This window comes from Alexandromys fortis, unplaced genomic scaffold (assembly GCF_014885135.2).
Source record: "Alexandromys fortis isolate MF-2015 unplaced genomic scaffold, M_Fortis_MF-2015_v1.1 scaffold_50, whole genome shotgun sequence".
NCBI lineage: Eukaryota > Metazoa > Chordata > Mammalia > Rodentia > Cricetidae > Alexandromys > Alexandromys fortis.
In genome coordinates this window covers 10400835-10426675 of record NW_026067932.1, presented here as the reverse complement: position 1 = coordinate 10426675, position 25841 = coordinate 10400835, and the positions used below count along the sequence as shown (strand labels likewise).

General features: G+C 43.8%; 1 protein-coding gene across 1 annotated transcript in view; it reads right to left on the bottom strand.

Moving 5' to 3' along the window:
- Positions 1–24668, bottom strand: part of Polr3b (RNA polymerase III subunit B) — a 98678-nt gene extending 74010 nt beyond the window's left edge. The window contains 9 exon segments of the mRNA XM_050145535.1: positions 6545–6653; positions 8534–8651; positions 11593–11684; positions 13630–13730; positions 14617–14692; positions 19087–19151; positions 19235–19291; positions 19496–19528; positions 24273–24668. Of these exon segments, the coding sequence (XP_050001492.1) occupies positions 6545–6653; positions 8534–8651; positions 11593–11684; positions 13630–13730; positions 14617–14692; positions 19087–19151; positions 19235–19291; positions 19496–19528; positions 24273–24344 (723 nt within the window). The 5' untranslated portion in view covers positions 24345–24668.
- Positions 24669–25841: the final 1173 nt, after the last annotated feature.

Below are 25841 nucleotides of genomic sequence, written 5' to 3'. Positions count from 1 at the left end.
GAGAAGACTGAATCAGAGGAGAACTAACTGCCCAGTCAAGCTTGTCACTTCTCTTCTCAATTTTCTTCCACACAGAGGAGAAGGAAACGGAGTTCCCAGCTCCTGTGCAGGGAACGTCAATGACACGGTCCTGCACACCACTGAGGGCATCTCTCTGGAAACAACTCTATTGCTGTCAATAAAATGAGAGATAACACCAGCCCTATCGCTGTCATATACGTCCGTCACTGTGGTACCAATGGAACCCTGCCAGTGACAGAGATAACGCCAGCCCGATCGCTGTCATATACGTCTGTCACTGTGGTACCAATGGAACCCCGCCAGCGCAAAGTTCTAGGGTTACTCATTAGACCTTGAAAATTCTGAAGACGTGGGGGATGCTAAGTAGCTGCTATGTCCCCTTTATACCAACTGAGGGGGATCTGAAAATGTCCCCCAAGTCCCTACCACCAACTCCTCTGAGAGCAGAGTAAACGTGGTGTCTCCTGTGTGGGAAGAAATGACCTGCTCAGCTTTGGAGGCTTGATTACAAACACTGTAGTTTTCCTGCTTGCTCCTGGTGCCAAATCATGAGGGCACCCATGAAGAATGTGAGAACGCTGAGAGGTAAAAAAAAAAAAAAAAAACCCTTACAGCCTCCTACCATGCTGGTGGTTGCCCAGCATCAGAGCGAAGATGTGTTTCTGTAGCTATTTCTGAACTGACATATCCCTTCCTAAAAGGAAGAGGAGGCTCACAAACTCAGGAAACTGAGGAAGCATAGGAACACAGGGGACTCAGGACGCTAATGAATCTTACACAGAGCTCAGGACACTAATGCATCTTACAGAGCTCAGAACACTAATGCACCTTACACAGAACTCAGAACACTAATGCACCTTACACAGAGCTCAGAACACTAATGCACCTTACAGGACTCAGGACACTAATGCACCTTACAGGACTCAGGACACTAATGCACCTTACAGGACTTAGAAGAACAGGAAGTTTTAGGAGTCAGCCAGATGTGCAGTGGCACACACCTTTAATACCAGTGCTCAGGAGGCAGAGGCTGGCAGAGCTCTGTGAGTTCAAAGCTGGGTGGATCTCTGTGAGTTCCAGGCTGGCCTGGTCCACACAGGGAATTCCAGACTGCTGCAGAGTGAGACCTTATCCCAAAACAAAATAAAGCAAAACAGAAAAGTTGTAGAAGTCAGGCTGTCTTTCTCCAAATCTACACAAGCTCTGAACAAACTGCAGGGAGAGGGGGACTCTTTACTAAAAGTGCCTGGCACCTGAACAGGGAGCCCCAAGACTGTGGCTTCAATGAGCTGTCACCCATGCTGGCATGGCCCTCTTGGTTCTACAGCTGCCTCGAGTGATCCATGCTTCTGTTAGGAGCCCTGCACCCACATCCCACAAGCAACCCCAATGAACTCACTGGGATGGAATCCCTTCATTCAGATGTTTGTCCATGTTTTCCCCAGGAAAAGTCACACAACAGGGTGATAAATCATATCCAGCTCAGACAGCAAATGTAACAACTATAGGAATTAAACTCACTATTTAAACAAAGAGTTTTATTTTTGAAACAAACTGGCCTTGGAGCAGGGCGATGGTGGCGCACGCCTTTAATCCCAGCACTGGGGAGGCAGAGGCAGGCGGATCTCTGTGAGTTCGAGACCAGCCTGGTCTACAGAGCTAGTGCTAGGACAGGCTCCAAAGCCACAGAGAAACCCTGTCTCGAAAAACCAAAAAAAAAAAAAGAGAAAAAAACTGGCCTTGGACTGTTAATCCTCCTGCCTCAGCATTCCCAGTGCTGGAATTATAGGCCTGTATTTTTGGTAAAAAGTAGATCCAAACTTTTCCTTCACATATAAATTCTCAAGATTCAAATCACATTTTTTGTTAATTTTTATAGCCATTTTATCCCTAATTTGATATAAAGCATTTATTCAAGAGGCTGGCAAGATGGCTCAGTGTTTAAGAGCACTGGATGCCCTTTCCAGAGGACCCAGTTTCAGACATTCCCAGCACCCACATGGCAGCTCACAATTGTCAGTAACTCAGTTCCAAGGAATCTGACACCCTCACACCAATGTGCATAAAATTAAATAAATTACTTTTTTTTTAAAAAAAAAGCATTTATTCAAGTAGCTGCTAAGATTAATGTCACTATTTAAAAACCATACAAATTCCTGAAAATCGCCTTTTATGATTAAAAGGTTAGCAGTTTAAAAAGCGACTGATTTTAATTTTTTTAATAAGCAAAGAAAGTAGTCATGCTATTAAATCGGAGTCCAATTGGCTTATTTTAGTCACTTCACTGTAGCAAAATTTCCAAGTGAAATAAAAGACTACAAGCTAGTCATGTACTCTGGAGTTTTATAATAATAATGGAAACAAATCCTTCCTCATTCATAACTTGGTTGGTCACATAAGTTGTCCCGGTACGGGATCTAAATAGCAGTAGTTTTTAAATTGCCTAACATTCCTGGATGGCTTAAAATGAATCTCAACAGACTGGCCATCCAAACACACCTAGGCTGTGGAAGAAAGCTGTGCCAAGCAACGGTGACAGATGCCATATGCAGAAGACATGAGGACTGCCAAAGCTGTCCCACAAAGACTAAACCCTTCCACCAGGTCACTGAGATGCAGGGGCTGTGACTCAGCCAAGTCTTGTCAAAAGAGCCTCAGCTCCAAAGACTGAATCAACTTTAGCACTGTGTAGCCTTCAGCAGTCATGGCTACAAATAAATAACATATCACCATGGAAACCAACAAAATGCCCATCCATTTTGCTTCGCAGATGTAATTTAGACACCTGAAAACTAGCATTCTGTGGAACTCTTTGTACTCCTGAATCCTCATCACGTTCAGTGGCTAGTAAGTCCAGAGAAAATGCTATAAACGAATAACTGTAGGGAAAATGGCAGGTGACGTTTGTCTGAAGGTCCCATGGTCTGGCAAGAGCAGTAACACTGATCAGAAGCCCAGAGAGGCACCTTTTAACAAGCGGCATGAAACTGTCCTCCCGCACACCTACAAAGTGTAACTTCTAAAGGTCGGAAGAAGAAAACACTAGTGACTGATTTTCTGTAAGGAGCTGACATTCATCACTGTGGACAGCAGTCCTGGCAGACAACATGGAAATAGCAATGACATTTTTAAACTGTAGTTGTTTCCCTCTACAAATAAAAACGTCCGTAGAGGTTGGCGTCTGAGGATCAAAAACAAAGCCCAGCTCCCAAGATCCTCTTGGGCTACAGATGCCACCACAGTGCCAGTGCTGAAAGCCTGTGACAGAAAATGGGGAAGGGAAGATTCAAGGCAGGAGAGCCTCTGTGCAGTCAAGTCCATAAATAAGGCTGCTCCAGGACCTTCAGGCTCGGCCCATCATATTCAGCCTCAGCATGGCGTCTGGAAACCCTGCTGCTTCTGCCACTGTTAGCCAATTGTTGGTGACGATCAACAACCATCAGGTCTTAATGACTGTCAAACACACAACACACAAAGAGAAACATGTGCCTCTTCCAGCATCCTGGTTTACTTTCTGACAATGGGTACGGAGGGCCGAGCAGAGAAAAATGGCACATTTCTGGGAACAAGTGACCAGGTCTGTATCTTACAAAAGCACCCAGGGAGGTGACTTTTCTCTTGAAAGGTAAGTTATTCAGGACTCAGAGAAGTTGGGAGTTCTGCCCAATATCACACAGCCACTAAGTGTAGAAACAGAAATTTAGGCTTGGTTTTGGAGTTCCTTCTATGTGTTGCTTTCATTGGTTTAATAAAGAAACTGCCTTTGCCTTTTGATAGGGCAGAACTTAGATGGGTGGAGTAGACCGAACTGAATGATGGGAAGAAGGGCAGTGTGGCAGAAGCTCCTGTCCAAGACTGACACTGGTTAGACTCTTTCCCGGTAAGCCACAACCTGGTGGTGTTATACAGATTATTAGAAATGGGTTAAATCAAGATGTGAGAGTTAGCCAATAAGAGGCTAGACATAATGGGCCAGGCAGTGATTTAATTAATATAATTTCTGTGTGATTATTTCGGGTGTAAGCTAGCAGGGCAGCCGGGACCAAAAGCAGGCCCTCTCACACAACATAGGCTAAACCGTCTGTCTCCTAGCTCTTCAGCACCCTTCACTGTCAGCAGGCAGTTCTCAGCAGCTGACCGGAACCCTCCTGAAGAGAAGGACCCAACAACGATGACCTATGATCAAAATACTAAGTTCACCTATCTGAACTAAAAAAGTTTTAAATGCTTATTTTAAATGTTACATGGTGCTTATTAGATAATTAGTGAACCCATTTCTGGAAATTATATGCAACACTTACCAAGTGTTGAAGAGATACACTCCCACTTCCAGGATTAAAGTCCCACAATCTATCAGCATTGGGTATGAACATGTATGATAAGGACAGTCATTTTAGGGTGTGTGTAAGACTGAAAACATCCAAGTGGGAAAAATACCTAAAATCATACTCTAAGAAGCTGAAAAGTAAATTGCACACATAATAATCACTAACGGCGATGATGCGGAAAGATGCCATAACCTATCATCATGTAAAACACAAAGTAAGTTGTTGTGTGTATCACAAGTCACAAAAAATGACCTGCAAAATATATAAAAACATGCTGTATTTTTCAGAGCCTTTCTTCATTTATAACTGGTTATATATATAAAAAAACTAGACTGTTAATTCAGTCTTTTTCTAAATAGAACTTAAGTCAACTGTTTATGCTTACAATATAAATATTAATATGAAATTATTTTATTAAACTTTGGTCAGATAGTCAAAAAAAAGTTTAAAATCTTTTCAGATTTTTAATCCATGCCTGTATCTCATTACACACTTTCTACATGTGTGATAAAAAGATCACAGGCTTTCTGGTTAATTAATACTCCAGTCTAAAAATAGCAAGTGCTTGAATACATGGAGATATACTGCCCTCTGCTGAAGATATAACTCCAGGCTGACAGATAAAACGTCTACATCACTGCATGTGTAGCACCAGACACTGATGGGTGCTGTAGAATTCTCCTAAAAAAACAAAGTTCCTTCTGTGCTTGAAAACACAAACTTCAAAGAAAGGAACTAAGACAGCAGCAGGTGCGAGACTCTCTGGACCTGACATAATGGTGCTATCACTATGATTACAGTCATCCTCTAATAAAGAAAATTAACGACTCCACCTTTTATAGAACTCAAAAGTGTACATACTAGGCATAGAAAATAGTTTATAGATCCTCTTTCATGGGACTGCGTTTCAAATATGGTTATTTCTCAAGTTAAAGGACCTGACTAATCAGCACGTACTCGATACTTGTGAATGAGTGAGACATATCCCACCGTGACCACAAGCCAGACTTGAAGAAGCCTGATGCCCAGACTACTGTGCAGTCGGGGACATCTTTAGGAGTAGTGGCTCGGTCTCTTCTTGGTGACTCCAAATGATTTTCCTTTTTAAGCAGATTAGTTACACCGCTGCACAGGATCTCTATTTCTACTGTAAGCAACTGTGGGAAAGGAACACTGATCCCACACAGAAACTGAAGGATGCTACTGAGCAGGGCTTATCACTAAGATCGCCTGGCATGCATGCTGGGCTATGCCTCCTGGAACCACCACTTGTCTCTAAGATCACCTGGTATGCTGGGCTGTGCATAAAACCATTACACCACACCTAAGATGCAAGTTACAAGACCAAAAACAGAGCTGAGAGAAATAATCTGTACCGCACACATCGACAAAACAGATCTATTTCTACTCATGAATCTGTAAACTACCCCTTGAAAGGCTCATGGGAAACTGGTAGTGGGATCTCTAGGTAGCACTCTATGGTTAAGAAGAGGGTGGAGAAAGGCTTATTCATGACTACACCTTTCTACACTCTGGTATCTCCTAAAAAAAGCCAAAAGAATAATATACAACTTAGATACAAACCTACCTATTCCTAGGATCCCTTACCTGCCCAATTCTACCTTACCTAATTCTATATAGAAAAAAAAAAACAAAAATTAAAAAATCACTAGTTCAGGTGAGCGGGCTAGGTTGGTGAAGGTGCTACCACCAAACCTGATGAGCTGCTGCATTCATACGGAATCCACACGGTGGAAGGAGAGAACTGACTTCTACAAATCCTCCGGCCTACACACACACACACACACATCATATAAACACACAAACACATACAGACACACACATACAGAAATACACATACATACACACACTATGGCGTGTACATTCATACACATATACGTGTCAACAGTCACACACATGTACACAAAAACAAATAAAATGTAATAAAAATTTNTTTTTGGTTTTTCAAGACAGGGTTTCTCTGTGGTTTTGGAGCCTGTCCTGGAACTAGCTCTTGTAGACCAGGCTGGTCTCGAACTCACAGAGATCCACCTGCCTCTGCCTCTCGAGTGCTGGGATTAAAGGTGTGCACCACCACCACCGCCCGGCTAAAAAAATTTTAATTTTTCACCATCATAATAATTTCATTTTGACAGAAATTCTTTCGGTGTTCGGTAAGAAAGTGGCAGCCTTACCTTGAATATGATGACGATGGGTATGTCTTCAGACAAGGTGTTGTGCCTCAGATAAAACCGCCCTTGCTTCACAGCCATGTTGGTTCTGCTCTTCTTCTCGTGGGTGGAGCTATGAGGAAACACGGGCAGTTAACCTTACGCAGGAACTCCAATAGCAAAGATCACTACCCTGTGGGTTCAGCTGTTCAACAAGCAAAATCATCCCTAGTAATTGGCTTTCAAAGTTACACAAGTTCTGCCACTTCTGTGAACACTTAAAAACACTACAACTGTTTCTCCACCTTCAAGACTATGGTGGAAATATTGTGATGAAGGAGTGCCGCTGGCTGGTTCGTGAGGAAGGGTCTTGTGTCCAGGCTGGCCTGCACTTGCTATGTAAGGACGAAGGAAGATCTCGAACTCCTGCTCCTCCTTCCACCTCCTCAGGGCAAAGGTCACAGCTGTGTGCCACAGCGCCCAGCTTCTAACTTACGTCATTTTTATTCTACCTGAATTACTCTGATCCAATGTAGGACATATATTCATGACTGCTTTTTTTGAAGAGCAGAGCACATTCTAAGAAGAGTTGCCCACAGTATCAGCACACAGTGAAAAGCCCTCATTTAGCTCCTTCTGTTGGTGTCTCAGGAAGGAGAATCCTAACAGACTACCAAACATTGCAGAAGCTCTGTGCAGTCGTCACAGTAGCACACACTGGTTGCCTACTACACTGCTGTCATGTGGTACACACGAGTTCTAATCTCCACATGACCACACGTACTGAGAGCTCCCTCTAAGAAATCACATATGAGGAAACTGAGACTTAGAGAAGCTACGTGAAAACACCTTCAGGATTAAATCCAGAATGCTCTGGCTCCAAAATTCTGTGCAGTTGAAAGAGAAGGGTGCTGAAGACTCTCACCGTCAAGGAGACCCCGAGCTTAGCTATGAAACAGAAACAGTATCATTTATGCCTAATTAAAACACATAATATAAGGTGAAGGTGGGAGGTGGTGGAGCACGACTTGACTTTAATTTCGGCACTGGAAGGCAGAGACAGTTGGATCTCTGTGAGTTCGAGGCCAGCCTGGTCTACAAGACCGAGTTCCAGGACAGGCTCCAAAGCTACAGAGAAACCCTGTCTTGAAAAAACAAAACAAACAAACAAACAAAAAAAAAAACCCGCATAATATACCACAGAAACTGAGTGGTTCCTATTAAGTCTTGGATAAACAGGACGTGGCCATTACTGTCAGCTGCCTCTCCACTGGAAAGAAGCCTACAGCACTCTCTGCTATAGGTGACTACAGGCTATAGAAGGGAGACTACAGCACTCTCTGGTATAGGTGACTACAGGCTATAGAAGGGAGACTACAGCACTCTCTGGTATAGGTGACTACAGGCCGTAGAAGGGAGACTACAGCACTCTCTGGTATAGGTGACTACAGGCTGTAGAAGGAAGACTACAGCACTTTCTGGTATAGGTGACTACAGGCCATAGAAGAGAACTACTGCACTCTGACGCCTCACCTAGGCTACATTCTTCCTGCCCGCATAACCCCCGAGTTCCAGATCACAGGAGAACAGGAGCTGCCCTTGCACTACTGGTGCTGCGGCTGCAGACAACAGGTGCATCTGAAGAAAGCTATGCTGGGCAGCTAACAACAGCATGCTCAGTCCATGTACAGTTCACGCAATATTATACATCAAACAGTCCTTACTTACAAAAAGCCCAAAAAGGAGTATGAAAAACTTGAAGTGCTTTTGTGTTTTTTCCTTAAGTTTCTTTAATGCTATAAAGTACACACTTAAATTAATCAGTGCCTTTCCAAATGCCACCTTCATGTCCAACATTGAAATCAATATTGTGTTTACAGACTTATACAACAGATGAGTTTTAAATATACTATCTACTATTGAAAGAAACACTGTCCCCGCCACATGAGAAGGCACCCACCCACTATTGCCGAAATGATTAATATTTTGAAAAACACCATCTGTTCCCCATACCTGGTAACTGAAGCTCCAACGGCCCCTTTCCTATCCGCCTCCACGATGATCCTGTTCTTGGAAAGCTGCTCTTGGATAAGAATAACTTTTTCGACTCCTTTAACAATGAAGTAGCCACCTGCCCAAAGGGAACAAGAAAAGCTCAGCACCTCTTCCTTACCCAGTGTGAGTAGGTGCCGTGGTCTCCAGAATACCAGTCTAGACTGGCCCTGAACTCCTGTGCCCGCCTCTCAAGCTCAGATTATAGCAGGTGCCTATGACCCTTTGCTTCAGCAGCAGCAGCCGTGCCCTTGAAGGGGCTGCTGACACCTTTCTGTGACCGGACAACCATATCATGGTTGTTACATGGTTTTACCTCCTAAAGACACAGTGTATCTGACTGCTCTGCTGCCCTGGTTAGTCTTGTTGTCAAGCTGACAGGCTGGAAAGAGGAGAGCCCAGCTGAGGAACTGCCTCCATGTTTCTGGCCTGGTGGGCATGTCTCTGAGGCACTGTCTAGCCCAGTGTCCCCTCCCTACACAGAAGGGCCTCAGTCATAAGAAATACGAACGTAAGCCCAGGAGCAAGCCCAACAACAGTGTTCCCTCATGGTTTCTGGTTTAGCTCCTGAACTAATTCCTCTCAATGAGGGATTATGACTCGGAAGAGTAGTAAACCTCTCGAGTGGCTTTGCTGTGTTCACCAAAGCAGCAGGACAGGACAGAAAAACTAGGACAGGTGTTTCTGTGGTGGACCTGACCACGACGGTCTGAGGGGACTTGTTCTGTGGACACTTGGAAGGTAAGAGTACGGAAAAGGCAGACAATGGGGCCTGGCTTGCAAAGATTCAGAGGGAAGCAAAGGCTATCAGGGCTGTTTGTGTGGTATTTTTCCATTAAGAATCTCTGGGAGGGAAAGCTGTTTTACTGTGACAATGAAGGCTGACTATCTGGGACTAAGAAGCAGTTGTGACAAGTGAGGACAGTATCACTAATGAGGAATCTAGGAAGTAAGTTCCCAGGGTAAGCATATAGAAGCTGTGGTCCAGAAGCTGGCAGCGGAACTTGATATTTAAGTCTTCTGTGTGGTAGTGGTTTGGCAGCATCAAAACTACGGGACTGAAGGAGTCATGAAGAGAAGCTGAGGGCTGGCACCATGCGCAAGTGTTACAGTCCCCAAAGAGAGACCAGGAGAGGTCGTTGGTGGAGATGCCTGGATCGTGGGATGTCTACCAAGGACATGGCAGGTGGGCAGTGAGACTGATCTGCGCCTATTAACAAGCTATGAGCTACAGATGGCAGAACCAGAGCCATGGAGTGGTCCAGGCCCTCTAGAGCCAGAAGACCATCGGTGCATCTCAGAAGTCAGACACTGAACTCTTTACAATGCTGCATTCGGATTGTGTTTTGATCTGATGACAACTGTGCCCTGTCCTCCTTGGAATAAGGAAGAATATAATTTTTTTTTTTGCAGCTTTACAGAGGCCCACGCATTAAGAGACCTTAAATTTTTAAAGAGACCTTGAACCTTTAAAGAGCTGCAATTTTAAAGACTGTGGAACTTATACACTTGCACTATATTTTGTATTATTTTATTAACATGAGATACTGGGAACAAGCCAGAAAGGAAAAACTGTGGTCTAACAGTGGGGTGTGTGTGTGTGTGTGTGTGTGTGTGTGTGTGTGTGTGTCTAGCTGATGAGGGGGTGAAGGGACTTGTTAGTTTTGTTGTTGTTTAAAGAGGGAACCTCAAATGAAGAACTGCCTTTATTCAGCAGACTATCCCATGAGAGCTGGATCTTCCTTAGGCAGGTGGGTCTGGGCTATAGAAGACAGGTAGAGGAACATGAGCCCAGGAGCAGAAAGCCGCACTCCTCTGTGTTTCTGCTTCAGACCCTGCCTGAGCTCCTGCCCAGACCGCCCTCAATGAGAGACTGTGACCTGAAAGTGTAAGCCAAATAAACCCCTTCTCCACCAACCTTCTTTTGGCCAACGTGAGTACAATGGTAACAGAAAAACCATCTATAACTTCCACATATTTTACCAAGCCAGCAGGCATACCAGACAGATTTAAAAAAAAAAAAAAAGTTTGTATTAAACAGATGGATTTTTAGATCTCCTAAGCACAGGAATGACCTGGGATCTTCAGTGGAAACTGACACCTGCTCCGACGTTTCTAACGGATCAGGAACAACAGCAGACCATGATTAGGTTTCCAAAATAATGTTCTAAATAATGTACTAAATAAAAGTAATGGGCAGTTATTATATAATTTTTTCACATAATTCAGGACAGAATGAGGTTTGATGTGCAAAATATAAGCAAAGTCAAGGTAAAACATTTAACTTATAAAACCTTGGTTAGAGTCTAGCAAAGTAAGATTCTTACTAAATTCTTTCTAAAAGCAACCAGGTGTGGTGGGAAATGCCCGTAAGCCGAGGGCTTGGGAGATAGAGGCAAGAGGATCAGGTGATCGAGGCCAGCCTTAGTTATATAGTAAGTTAAGGCCATGTCTCCTTAAAAACAACAAATAGGAAACAACAACAAAAACCTCCCGGACACAAGGAGTTCAAGTAAAAGCAGATATCAGCCAATTTAAATCCTACATAATGGCATTTGGAAAACCTCTACATTCCGTTGTTTGAAATTTTATCAAAAATTGTCTAGAAATCAGCACCAAAATATAAATTTTAAGAGCTTAAACAACAGCAAAAAAAAATTCATTTTTCTCTTTTCTATATTTAACATAGACTATAATGAGCTACTGGGGTCTTTTCAGAATAGCTTAGACAGTAACTTTGTGAGAGTCTAGAATTTCAAGTATATTAAAAGAAACTACTAAACAAAGGCAGAAAGAGAAGAACAAGCCCTGACAACAATCAGAAGTTAAGCTACTGAGATTTAAAGCTAACAAAAGAATCGCACATTTCTAGAAATCTAGAATAAGGCTGGTGCCAAACCTTCAGAAGTTTATGAACAGCGTCCCAACTTCATTAGAAGGCAGAAAGGCTAGAGCAGAACACCAGGAAAACAGACAGAGAAGGAAGGCGGGGGAGGGGACACCCAAGCCATCATACATACCTGGGTCTAACGGGCATTCGTTCAATTTGGCAAACTCTGCTGGAGTTTTCCCTGTCAGAACACAGTTTGAACTTCGTAGCATGATGGGCATTCTGTTTAAAGTAAGACAAACAAAACGTTATTATGCACAGACTGGGGCATGAAAACACAGAGAACACGCGGCAGAGGGGCCTGCACCTCTGGGTACCGTGTTAGAAGAGGTTAGGAGACTCCACGAGAGAGCAGGGAAGACACAAGATTCCCACACATATTTTCTGGCACAGATAACAAAATCTACGACAGTGCTGGATCACAGCAATGGCCCCTCTGAAAAGAGGAGTACTAAGCGGAGGAATTGTCAAGAATGTTACTTTAGGAAGACTAAGAGGCGGACTCTGGAAAGAGGAGTATAAGCACCATGGAAGAGCCAGACAGTCTAGAGCGAACCTACTCAGACTTCTAGAAAAACTTACGAAAAGTAAAAGGCTATGGATTTTGAGATGTGTGAAAGCCTTCACAGTACTACCTATACAGCAGAGAGGACCACACCCAAACACGCAACACAGCAAAGGGGAAGAGTGGGTGTGAAACAAGAGCACAGGCAGATTACCAAAGGAAACCGAGCAGACTGACAGGCCTGAAGGACCAAGAGAGAACAACCTACATCTGGGTGTTCTCTTAGTGCCACATGGAGGTCATGCAGAGATGCTTTCAAACACAAACTAAAAATTAGTAAGACCCTCACTAATGAAATTTCTAGAAGAAAGTTTCTATCTTCAGAAGATGGAAAATAAATACCAAGCCAAAGTCTGACATGAAAAACGAGGGGCTGGAATAATGGCTTGTGGTCAAGAGCACTAATGACTCTGCCAGAAGACTCGGCATATGCTAACACCCATCTCTAAGGGACCTGCTGCCTTCTGCCCTCCTTCAGAACAAAGCACACATGTAGTGCACATACATACATGTAGACAAAACACCCATACATGTAAAATAATAGTAAATTAAAAAATAAAAAAGCAAAACGAATGCACAGAAATGTAACTAAATGTTAAGTTTATAAAACAACGATGATTTTCAAATTATGGGTTAAAAAGCAAGACAAGAGAAACATAACAAAAGTCAAGGTTTTGACCCATGTCAAGTTTTCTAAGATGTTACTCTTCTTAAAAGAATAGTAAAGAATTATACTCAAACTCTGTTAAGTTTTGCAGTTTATTTCTAAAGTAGCATAGCCAGAAATGATATGCATGCCTTTCAGAGCAGATAGGAAAGAAGGAGCTCCCATTAATCCAACGTGATGCAAAGCAGAAAAACTAAAAACATAAAGTTGGAAAGATTTCAAGTCCAGAATACACGTACAGAAATATATGCAAATATCTACTTCTACACATGTAAACTGTGTGTGTCTCTGTATGTGTGTGTACAATAGATGTAAATGAGCTACACTCTCCAACAAATTAAAAAAAAATCTAGGTACACAAGGTTTACCTCAAGAAAACCAAAACCAGGTGGTTGCGGCGCACACCTTTAATCCCAGTACTCGGAAGGCAGAGGCAGGTGGATCTCTGTGAGTTCGAGGCCAGCCTGGTCCTAACTATTTCTACTAAAGCCTCAACATATGTCCCTAATTAGGAAAAGCATGTTCCTAAATCCTAGCTGGTGCTATCCATTATTTCCAAATTTCTGGGAGACAGTAACTCTTCCCTAACTACGGTGACACAACAATGTCTAGGGTAACGGCATATGGAAGGCAGCAAGAAGGGCAGTGCAGGAGAATCCAGTGAAATCCTAACTGACCTACTGAGTACCCACTGCTGGTGTCGGGAGAAGAAAAGGAAAGCATTCCCCCAGCCTTACAAAACGTTCTACAATTAATAAGAGCCACAGCTCTGCCTGGCCCTTACTCTAAGGATCCACAAAGGAATTCCACGAGACAGCTACTGCTTCTGGAACACTCCTGAGGGAGTCAGGCAAAACAGACTTATTAATTTGCTCAAGATCACGTGATGGAGCCGAGCTCCAGGCAGTGGCTCCAACAGCGACTTCTCTTCTCACCTGCCAATGGGTAAGGCGTTGCGGATTATCCTCTGGCTGCCTCGGGTGTACTCAATGTCCACTGTGATGGGGGCAGAGTATGTCATGTCCCTCAAACGGCACTGCAACAAATCACAGTTACTGCCCCTCTGCTCTCCAGAGCTCCCCCTAGGAGCACGGCCCACACCAAACTGAACTTTCCCCAAGAAGGGGATGACATCGTGTACTGGCCTACATATTGGTACAACATCCCTGGTCCTGCCAAAGACGGAACATTAAACGAAGAGTAATTTTCTTCTCGTCAACCTGGTGCAAATGACACGTTATGTTTCTTTCCACATGGTTACAACAATCAGACTGCTCCTTGCAAATCCATCCATAGAGACTAATCAATGAGGCTGGTTACATGGTTCAAAATTGTGAACTATCACAGAGGTAAGAAAAGTATAAAAACTACACCATAAAACACCTTCCCAAGAGAGAGCTATACACAAAGACTCATCACACCATGCTACCAGCTTTTAAATCATCAGGGGGATTTGAGAAATTGTTGGGATGTGTGTTAACTTGACGTGATAACAGCTAAAGAATACCTTCAGCTAAGCCACAGGAAAGCACACACGAATTCTCCAGTGCCTCCACATTACTACACCACACATAGTAATATGTTAATATGGCGGTTTACAGCCTCAAGACAGAATTTCTCTGAACATTACCCACACAACTCTTTGTGTTAAATTTCATCTGTTGCTTCCACTGAAAGTCAAATTTAAATTTCTTTAAACTTTTCCAACAGTGGCTCAGATTTTAAAATTTTAAGTTTCCTATTCCTGGCCAATAAAATTGCTTATGTGGGGATAAAGGAATGACTCAGAGGTTAGGAGCACCAGCTGCTCTTCCAGAGGACCCAGCTTCAATTAAAACAAAAATCTTAAGAGTATACAGTAAGAGCAGAGCAGACTCCAGGTCAAAACAAACAAGTTCAGGTAAGGCAAGATGAACAATTACCTCTTGAGGGGACACTGGTCTCGTTACATTGAAACTTTCTTCAACATCGGGAAGGCCAACGTAGATATTAAGATATCTGAAAGGCAAATTTCTTTCATCAATTATGTCTTTAAGAACATACACAAGTGATCCCCGAGTCTTTGAAAAGCACCCCTTGCTGAGGACGACAAACAGAGGTGACGGCTGACTTATTCTGGAAGTGATAGTTCCTATAACTTTGCAAACGAGGGGAAATGCGATGGAAGTGTGTCTGTGAGTGCGTGTGTGCGGTGTGCGGATATGTACATGTTGTGCACAGGCGCACTGGAGACAAGGCATTAATGCTGGGCTGCTGCTTCTACCGCTTCCACCTCGAGTATTCGTAAAGATTTACTTTTATTTTATGCGTTTGAGTATTCTGTCTGCATGTAAATGCACTGTGTGTATGCATGGCACCTGCAGAAGCCAGAAGAGGGCTCTGGCTCCCTGGGAACTGGAGTTAAAGAGAGTTCTCAACCACAAGGTGGGTACTAGAAACTGAACCCAGGTCTTCTGCAAGAGCAACTGGTGCTCTTAACTGCTGAGCCATCTCTCTAGTCCCCCCACCTTATTTTAGCCAGCTGAGTTAACTACATTCTGGCTCCAGAACAGCCTGTCTTCACACACCCAGTGCTGTGGTAAGATGCAGACACTGCTGCAGCCACCTCCTGCTCTCCTAGGTACAGACCCAAGTCAGCACGCCATCCACACAGCCACCTCCTGCTCTCCTAGGTATACCTTCAGAAGATAATGCAGATAACACTTTCAAGTAAAGATATATGCACAAAAGAGCTTGCTATGTGACTCACTGTGTCATACTACAGATTCCATGACAAGGTTTTTTTTTCTTCTCTTTTTCACTTATTTTATTTTGTGAGGGAGGTTGTGAGGGCAGAGGGTGAACATGAAGGGACGGGGAAATGAATGAATGGAGATGCATGGTGAAGACACAAAGAATAAATAAAAAGGAGAAAAAAGATAGAGTATGTTTTAATAGAAAAATATTAGAGCTGGTTCTATATAAATAACACCCAATGAAAACAGCAACGTGTAAGGCATTGCCTGTGCTATATGAGCATTCAAGTTTTTGTTGAACTAAACAAAAAGGTGGACTTAAGAGACAAACATATACACTCATTGGTGTAAAAGGAGGGAGGATAATGGGAAAGTAGTGATGTTCTAACTACCAGAAGCAGCTGGAAACTGGGTGGAAAGAATCAGGAAGGAAGCAACAGCTTTTGAAGATACTGTTTGGCACAGGTCTAACTCCTCTAAGGACAGCATTGTGATGCAGTCAAAAAGACAGAGTTGAAATTAACCCAGAATCAAAGCACAAATCTTACTGAATTACCAAGGAATAATATAACTGCTCTGAAATGGGAAGAAAGAACAGCGTCCTTAGGAAACAGCAGTTTCCTTGTGTCCTGTCAGGCTGAAGGCAGGAAGTCCGGTGTACGACTGTCCTCTAGTTAGTGGACATTCTTTCAGACATATCAGTGTGAGGTTACCTGGTATATAACCTGAGGTTGAAATTTTTAAAAATTAACTACAGATCTATGAGCCCCATTTCTCACTGTCAGGATAAGGAAGGGAAGACTGTTAGAATGAGTGGGTACTGTGAGCCAAGAATCAGGGGCCTCAGTCTAAAGTCTCCAATGCAAACTAAATGAATAGGACATAGATGTGTGCATGAACGTGTTAGTGTATGTACATTTATTTGCTAATGCTGTCTGCCTTAGTGGTCATATGTAGATGTACAAGTACAATCTTCTAACAAAAGAATAAGGCACCTTGAAGGAATGGTTGGTTCCCTGATGGGGACAAAGAAAAACACAACGAATATATAGTATAGCCTATGGTTCCAGAAAGTAAAGTGGTTGTTGAAATATCACAAGAGCCCATTTTGAAAGGACATGGAATCAAGCTGAAGAATTTCCCTATGGCAAAGTTAGAATAATCTAAGTAAGAGAAAAATAACGCTGGCTTACAAACAACAGAAAAAACTAAAAACTGTGATCCTGGACTTGGGGCGGGAGAATTGTCTGTATTCTGTCAATCATGTTTTAAATAAACTCTGATTGGCAGGTAGCTAGGTGGGAAAACCAGACGGGAAGTAGAGGTGGGGCAATAAGAACAGGAGTATTCTGGGAAGAATGGGCCAATCAGTTTATATCTAATGCAGACTCTGTGTGATTCTTTGGGGCCTAACGACTGTAGGAACCGGGCAGGACAGAAACCACAACAAGCAGGACCTCATGTTACACTGGACTGATAAAAATATAATATACAAAAGGCACAACAAGGGCATGGGAACATTAGAAACTTAAGGAATGACAGGTGGTGGTGGTGCACACCTTTAATCCCAGCATTTGAGGACAGGCTGATCTACGGACTGGGTTCCAGGAAAGCCAGGGCTACAGCGAGAAATCGTGTCTCGGAAAGAAAAAAAAGGGGGGGGGGGGAGGAGAAAGAGAGACTTATAATTATCACATAATAGTATTATGGATAAGAACCATCAAATCAGTAGTGAGGAGCTGTGTATGCAGCTCAGTGTAGAATACTGGTCTTGTAAACATGAAGCTTGGGGTTCAATCCCAGGCACAATAAATTTTTCTTAAAGAATTAAATAAAATTAGTGGTGAAAATACTGAGATTTGCGTTGTCCAAAGGATGTCCCCGTAGGTAGTTATTATAAAGAGAAAAGATAGTATTCTTACAACAGAGAATTCTGAAAGACAGACACCACATTAACTAAGAAAACAGTGTTAAAATCGCCAGCCACAAAGGATGTTGGCAATTGTACCCTCTGAAAAAATGGCAGAAACATGGCTTAAAGTGTGTAACTTAAACTATTCATGAGTTAGTTCCAAATACTCAGAAGGACCCTTTGCAAAATTTCCTCATGCTGGGGAACTTCCTTCAGCCAATGGCCTTTGAGAGGCTGGACCAGGTTGGGTGTGACCTTGGGTACTGAAAAGGTGTGCACTTTGTGCGCGCGCTCTCTCTCTCTCTCTCTCTCTCTCTCTCTCTCTCTCTCTCTCTCTTTCCCTCTCTCTCTCCCCCCTAGATGTTGGGTTTGGTTCCTGTTCCTCATTTGTGCAGAGGACTGTGATCTGTGAGTCTCCCCTAAATAAAGAACCCCTCAAAAAGAAAAAAAACCTTAGTATACCCTATTCAGAGCTAGTGTGTGTGGGACTACTCTGTCATAAGTGTCATGGCCAAGAACCACCAGGCAAGACCGAAGACTATCAGATTCTGGAGACCAACAAACACAATCGCAGCCTTGAACAGGTGCCTTGGCAATTCAAGGGCCCTTGAAGAGGACCTGAAGTTGGGTCCCCAACACCACCCCAGGAATGGTGCCCCAGGAGATCTGAAGTCCTCTCTGGCCTCCAAGGGCACTTGCACTCAGCTATACACAAACTTACACCTAAATATAGTGGAGGATCTGGAACATCCTGACTCAGTCTTATGATAAAAAGCCATCTTATTACAGGCCAAAGTAAGTTCATCCCTGTCTTTTTGAAAAACTTGGATCTGACCAGGTCTTGACCCATTTTCTGGAATTTAACATGTTCTACACTCTATGTCCTAACCTCCATCCTGATTAATTCTGTGAAATAATTCTGAAATGTTCCGTTAAATGCCTAGATAACCAAAATTCATCTGGAAATCCACCAACCCTTGAAAGTCTCCCAGTCTTGCAGTTTTGGGGGTAACATGAACCCCACTTTCTTCTCTTTCTCCTATGTTCAATGCTATTTTCTCAAATCCCACTTAAGGGAGAGAGCCTCATATGACAGAAAATAAAGCTTGCATAATTTGACCAAAGAATTTGGGTCTTTACTCTTGTGTGGTGGGATTAACAACAGAAAGGCAGCCTAACAGAGGGCCAGGGACCGATTCTGCTACAGGAAACAGGGTGAATGGGAAAACACCAGGTCAGGTCTATACTTCAGCAGGCGGCACTCCATAAATTAACTCCCTGGTTCTGGGGACTGGGGTCTGATCACAGACAGGGAAGTAACACAGGCTGTGCAAAGAATACTGAGAACTTTTTCTTTTTCTCAAAAGAAAGGCCAGCTTAGAAGAACTACAAGTTTTAGTAACTTTTCAATTAAAATTCTATTTACAATCAATTAAAAGCTAAATGTGAGCAGTTGACAATTAGTTTACTGAATGGGTATAATAACAGCTGTACAAGAGATGTGCCAGCAAGTACAGCCACGCCAGTATTTAGAAAACAATCAGAGCCGGGCGGTGGTGGGGCACACCTTTAATCCCAGCACTTTGGGAGGCAGAGGCGGGTGGATCTCCATAAGTTTGAGACCAGCCTGGTCTACAGGAGTTAGTTCCAGGACAGGCTCCAAAACTACAGAGAGACCCTGTCTTGGAAAACAAAAACAAAAACAAAAGCAATCAGAATAAACGTAAGAGGAGCTGGTTTCTTACTTTAAGTACCACATGGGGTCAGCGTCGCTCGTAACCTTCTCATTGGCTTTCATTATCTTCTTTATCTGCAGCAGAAGTCAAGGTTAGGGACAGAACTCCGACTTCCAACTGGTCCTCAATTCACGTCCAGTTGGAATCCGATGCTTACCTCCACATTAATGAAGTAGTTAAAGGAGTCTATATGCTGCTTCACAAGGCCTTTCACCTGAACACGGAAGAATAAAGAAAGGATGAAGGATGGCAGTAATGCACAGGTGACATGTGTCACTCGGGCCACAGGAACCAAAGTTTCTCAAATACAAGTACGGGAAAGAATAATAAATGCATTTAGTTACAAAAGAATTGAAAGGACCATCTAGAGACTTACTGTGTTATAAATAACCAATTATTATTAAAATCAAATAATTACCTTTAAAAACGCTGGAAGCAGCCTCCATTTTTCCTGTGGACCAAACAATAAGACCATGAGAATTCTGCAGCAGTAACTACAAAACACAATTATTTTGATGCACTAAGTTTACCACAGTACACTGGAAGAAAAGCAAAAGGGGGAAATTTTATCATTTAAGTGCTACTGTAAGCATGTTTATACATGTGCATATGCACATAAACACGCCCCATGTACCACAGGTACATATACTACATATACTACAGCCTCTTCTTGATAACAAGATCCCAAACACTTCTCACGTTTATTCTCACGGCACATCTGAGTGAGGCTTGTAGTCTGTCTGAGTGTGGTGAGAGAACCAGAGTTCTTTCCAAGTCCAGCCCCCCAGGACTCAGGGGTCAGTTCTCGAGGGTGTCTGCTCCTGCACTGAAGGACTCCTCCACTCTTAAGCTGTATGACTGGCCTTCTGCCACTACGTAATATGGCAGCCTCTTTTCACTCTTCTCAGCTCCTAGGAAAGGCCCCAGACAACGGGGGCTTTGTGGCAAGCAAAGATTGGCTTTAACTTCAGGGACCTGAGAGCCACTAGAAAGTTCTGAGTGGAAGGGTCACGTGATAGCTCTGTGCCTCTTAACTAGATCATTCTGGATGCTGGGTGCTGATGAGCAAGGCAGGCAGCAGGAAGGTCAATGCGCTAACTGGCTGACTGCAGGAACCCAGGCTGATAACAGGACAACCAGAAAATGAGAAATTGTTAGCTCAGAGACATGATCTGGAGCAAAGTCAGTGAGATTTGACAAGAGACTACATGGCTCCCTGAGAAGTAGTGAAGGTAAAATGAACAGCAGGGTTTCTGGTCTGAGGAGGGAGAGGTACTGGGCCAGCACAGATGGGTGCATGGGGACGTGTGTAGGAGCAGCAGGTCTTCAGGTTTGGGGTGCTGGGGATGTGTGTAGGAGCAGCAGGTCTTCAGGTTTGGGGTGCTGGGGATGTGTGTAGGAGCAGCAGGTTTTCAGGGTTTGGGGTGCTGGGAGTTTGGTTGGTGCAGGCTTAGTCTGAGATTCCAATCAGACATTCAGAGAGAAATGCCAAATGGGCAGCAGATGCCTGGAACTAACAAACAGTGTAAATTAGGCAATAGTTATTAAGACCAAGGGACGATGAAATTACCTAAGGAGCAATGGAAAAAAATTGCACAAAATGAGATCAAAAGCCTCGTGCAGGATATACCCTTTAATCCTAGCATTTGGGAGGCAGAGATGGGCAGATCTTTGTGAGTTTGAGGCCAGCCTGGTCTACATACTAAGTTGTATGGCAGCCAGGAATGCATAGTGAGACTGTGTCTCAAAAACTGGGGAGAAAGAGAGAGAGAGAGAGAGAGAGAGAGAGAGAGAGAGAGAGAGAGAGAGAGAATTTCTAACATCTAAAAATGAGGATGTGGGGAGGCCCCAGAAAGCAGGCAAGCCAGCCTCTGATAATAGAAAGCAAGAATGGTTTTTGTTTTGCTTTCTTTGGGGGGAGGAAGGGAGCTGAAAAGATTGTAAGAGAAACTTTTAGAGTGAAGGAAATGTCCTAAAGCATGTATTGGGTAACAGCTGTTTGGGTATTTGCAAGTATCAAAACCAAAGCAACAAACACTCAATATCTGTGTAATATTAAGTTGCATTATATCTGATTAAACAGAAAAAGAGCAAACAATTACAGCTTGAATTAAATTCCTTTGCTGACATTTATGTGGCCTGGCCTACAGGACCCTGGAAAATGTAGACAGTTCAGAAATTGCCAGAAGGTGAACTCTAATTCAATATGACTGGTTCCCACATAACAAAGGGGAATTTGGACAGACACACTCAGGGACAGACGTCAGGGTGATACTTCTGAACACAGAAGATATATCAAAGACTCTCACATCTGTTCAGGGCTATTCCTCCAGCTTCTTTCCCACCATTGCTTATTCTACCTGCTGTGAGACTTTGTCTCTTGTATGCATCTACTTTCTTGTTTTTTTTTTTCTCATTCCCAATTGTAGAATAAATTCTCCATCATATGACTGCCACAGGAAAGCACTGACCCCTTTCTACAGTATCTGTTTGTCTATGGCAAGACTTCTGTAGGAAGGCACTGACCCCTTCCTACAGTATCTGTTTGTCTATCACGTGACTTCTGCAGGAAGGCACTGACCCCATCCTACGGCATTTGTCACAGTTCCTTGTGTTTCTAATACTGTTATTTTCTCTAGTCTTAATTCTCTGTAGTGGGCTCCTCAGGTCTTAACATTTTTCCTGAATGAATAAAGTTTCTGGCTTTGCCAAAAAAAAAAAAAAAAAAAAGGCCCAAAATGACACTGGAGACTCAGAAATTGACTTGCACTCATTTATACTGATTTAGTATGCATTCTCATTGAGTTTTGTAAACTACAACTTCATAACTAATGAAGATTTACCTGAACAGTACTTATTAGAGTAATATTTTAATGTGCTGAATTAAATGAAAATGTCATTTCCTTTTAGCTGGCTATTTAATATCCAACTTTCTAACTTATATTTCCTCTACAGCCCTCTAGACAGGAGCCCCTTTTTATTTGAGTTAATCATTTCTAGCATATTTTTTTCCTTCATATTATATAGCATGGTAAGAGAAGTTATTCAAGCTTGGGGGCAAGTAATTATTGATTGATAATTTGCTGATCTTGAGTACTTACTGAAGTGGACGAGCCTCCTGACTTTTGATGCCCTCAGCTGACAGGGAGACACTGGGTAGGTGTCGGGAGAAGAGTATGCAGAAGAGGAAACTACTATAACGGGGGGAGGGGAGGGGTATGCCTGGCATGGCGGGTGTATGAGGGAGGCATTCCAAACAGGAGGAGCCACTGTGAGCAGGCCCGCACGGGTTGAAGGAGTTGGTGGAGCTAAGAACAATGAAGATGTGTATGCCTCGCTATGGGTTAGACGTGGCGAGGAGTGTGGGGACACTGAAGAGACTTGAGGTACTGAATGAGACGGCAGCAGGTTCCTGTGAGCAAGGGTACAGTGGCTCAAATGCTGAGTCAAGGGCGGGGAACACCAAGATCAGAAAGCACTGTAGTGGTCTGTGAGCCCAACAGCCACTCACTGAGCTACGATGTTCAGAGGACCAACGGATGCAAGCCGTTAAGACAACTGTAAGGAACATTAACACTGGAACGCAACACTGTGATCTACACTTGAGGAGCATATAAAAAAAAATTTTAAAGAAAAAACAAAATACCCTCATCATGTTTTAAGTAAGTTTACCATTTGTATTGGCCATATTCTTAACTACCCTTAGCTGCATGGACTACAGGCGACAGACAGGCCTGTGAGTAGATCCTGTTGACTAAGAGTAATGAAACATTGTGGCTGGGCGGTGGTGGTGCACGCCTTTAATCCCAGCACTCAGGAGGCAGAGGCAGGCGGATCTCTGTGAGTTCGAGACCAGCCTGGTCTACAAGAGCTAGTTCCAGGACAAGCTCCAAAACCACAGAGAAACCCCCTCGAAAAACCAAAAAAAAAAAAAAAAGAAAAAGAAAGAAACATTGTGAAAATAAGCCAAACACAGAGGCAAATACTGGCTATTTTCCCTAAGAGACTTTCGGGAACTCCCTCTGAGCCACAGAACCTCCTACCTCCACACCCCAAAAGCTGGGATTAAAGTCGTGTGCCCCCACGCCCTGTTTACGTGTAACTCCCTGTTTAAGTGTGAAAACGGAACTCGGATGCTCTGGAAGAGCAGCCAGCAGTACTCGACCCTTAAGACACCTCTCTGGGCCCTAAGAATATTTTATCATTCAGTACAACTACTAGTCAGGACACCCAGTTTAAACACTTCGAAGGTACTTTATCATTCCTAGGGAGAAAGCCTAACATCTTCTGACAACGCATTTCAGAATCAGGACCTTTCATTTTACCCCACTATAACGATTTATTTCGGTTTCTCTGAAACCAGGCAGAGCCTGACCCTCTCTGTCTGGATTTCTCCCCTGACCATCTTCAATCCTAATCCCCCCATTCCATGCCAAAGATTTCGAGACTCGGGGCAGTGGTGGCGCAAGCCTTTAATCCCAGAATTTGGGAGGCAGAGGCAGGCGGATCTCTGTGAGTTCGAGGCCAGCCTGGTCTACAAGAGATAGTTCCAGGACAGGAAACAAAGCTACGGAGAAACCCTGTCTCGAAAAATAAAAAAAAAAAAAAAAAAACAGGTTTCGAGGCTCAGAAACACTGTATGTACCTCCATATATCTCAGAATGGATTTAATCATGCCCATAACGGCACTACAAAGCAATTATTCTTTAACTCTTGAGAATGTGATAAAAAAAAAGTTATAGGGGCCAGTCAGAAAATACAAGATCAAAACTTGGGGGAAATATTCAGGCAGTTAAAAATGTCTGCAGTCCAAAGAAACTCTGGGCTGAAAGGAACACGATGACAGCGTGGGATTCGGATTCACATTTACTGGGAGCACCGCAGCGGCTGCGGGACGCCATGATATTGGTTCCCCACGGAAGAACGCGAGGGCGGGCCAGTTCTTGCCAGTGCACCTCAGCACTAGAAATGCTTCACCCGCGAGGCGTCCGCTGAGCTTCTAAACCCGGGCCGCTACAGAGAATTCCGTTCGTGCTACCCCAAAACGCGAGCTCCAGACCGCGTCGGCTCGCACGCGCGCAGCTCTGAGCATGCGCAGAAGCCTAGGGCCCGCCCCCGACAGCACCAAGGCTCTCCCGGGAACGCCTCCCCGGTCGCCTCCAGCCTCTTCCGCCGCCTGCCCGCACAGCGCTTACCTCAACCGTCGGGATCGGCGCCGCCAGCTGCTCCGGGGTCAGGCTCCCGAACTCCTCCGCCAGCACATCCATTCCGCTCACGGTGAAGGAAGAAGTCGACAGAACGTCCACATCCGCCTCTGCTGCTCCAAGCAAACGGCACGCGGAGGCTGGTGTGCGTTGTCCTAAAGTGTCCCCGCGGCGCTTGTTTATCGGAGGCGCTGCGGAAAGGTTCCGCCTGGTTCTGGAGCCCGGAAGTGACCGAGCCGGATGTGGGAAACGGCTCCTCCTGGTGTAGTTCTGAGGTTTCTTCTGGCTAATCCTAGATCTCCTAACAGGCAGGTTAACTAATTGCCCATTCCCCAAAATGATTGAGCACGGCAAAATACAGGAGTTCTAACTGTATAACTCATCCGAAGAATCATGAATAATAGACAGTGGCCACAACATGAACCCCTGAAGCAAAGACTTCATTTAACTCCTTCTAAAGCTGTTTGCGCTGCGTAGGAAGAACTGTTTACCGTGGCTAGTAATGGGCCTTATGAGCCATGGTTCTGATGAGAAATGACAAATTGTGTTCCTGTGTAGTTAACCACTTAGCAATCATTCCTCAAGACGCTAAAAGCCCTTGAAGCTTGAAAGAGATTTAGGACCTCATCAATTACAGATGCAAGTAATGTAAGGTGGTTACATTATGCTGCAGTTGAGGGAGACAAGCAGTCTGAAGGAAAGACAAGGTTAGTAGCTGCTTCGTGAAGATTAAAACATGGCTCGAACTTACGTAGCAATGGAATTGCAGGGGTGGATTCGAATTTGGATCTTGTGATCTCGGTCCCATTCTACTTCTTTCGGAACAGCAAGTGGAGATGTTAGAACAAGAACAGGAATGTAGTGGGGGCCCAGGAATAGGAGTCAACCACTCCCTTGTTTCACCCCTACCACAACGGGGTGAGTGTTGGAATCAGGGACTCCAGTGAGGCCAAGCAGCAGCAGCTTTAAGAGTATGGCTGGATGTGTGGTAATCCACACATAGTCTCCATGTTTTCCAAGACTGACTCTTCAAACCAAGCTGGTTCTGTGAGGAACTCTATTCATTCAGTTCCTTCACCACTTGTTCTCAGGTGTTTTTACTGTTGATAATGTGTGTTTCTGTGAGCATGTGCATACACACACCACACACACAAGGCTGGTATCACCACCAACAGGAATTTTTGCTGCAAGAGCTATCTTGTGTGTGGCCTTCTCCCATTGCAAACATTCAGCGATTGTTTTTATCCCCTTCAGGACAAATAAGAAAAGGAAACTTGACCATGGCACCCAAGAAACGTTCCACCTTTGTTTTGCTTCCATCGCTTCGTTCTTATCTGTTGTTTTCTATATTTATTGCATCTCTTAACCATGGCACTCACTGCTCAGCCAGAGTCTACTGTGTCCACTCCAACGCTGCTGGTTCTTGAACCATTAATCCTCAGTGTCCTTTAGGCCTTAGTCTAAGAATTATCCTTCCCACTGGAGAGGTCAGCGATCTTCACCAGCATGAATCACATTTATTTTATAGCCCCTAATAATTGTTCACAACTTTTTCATTGG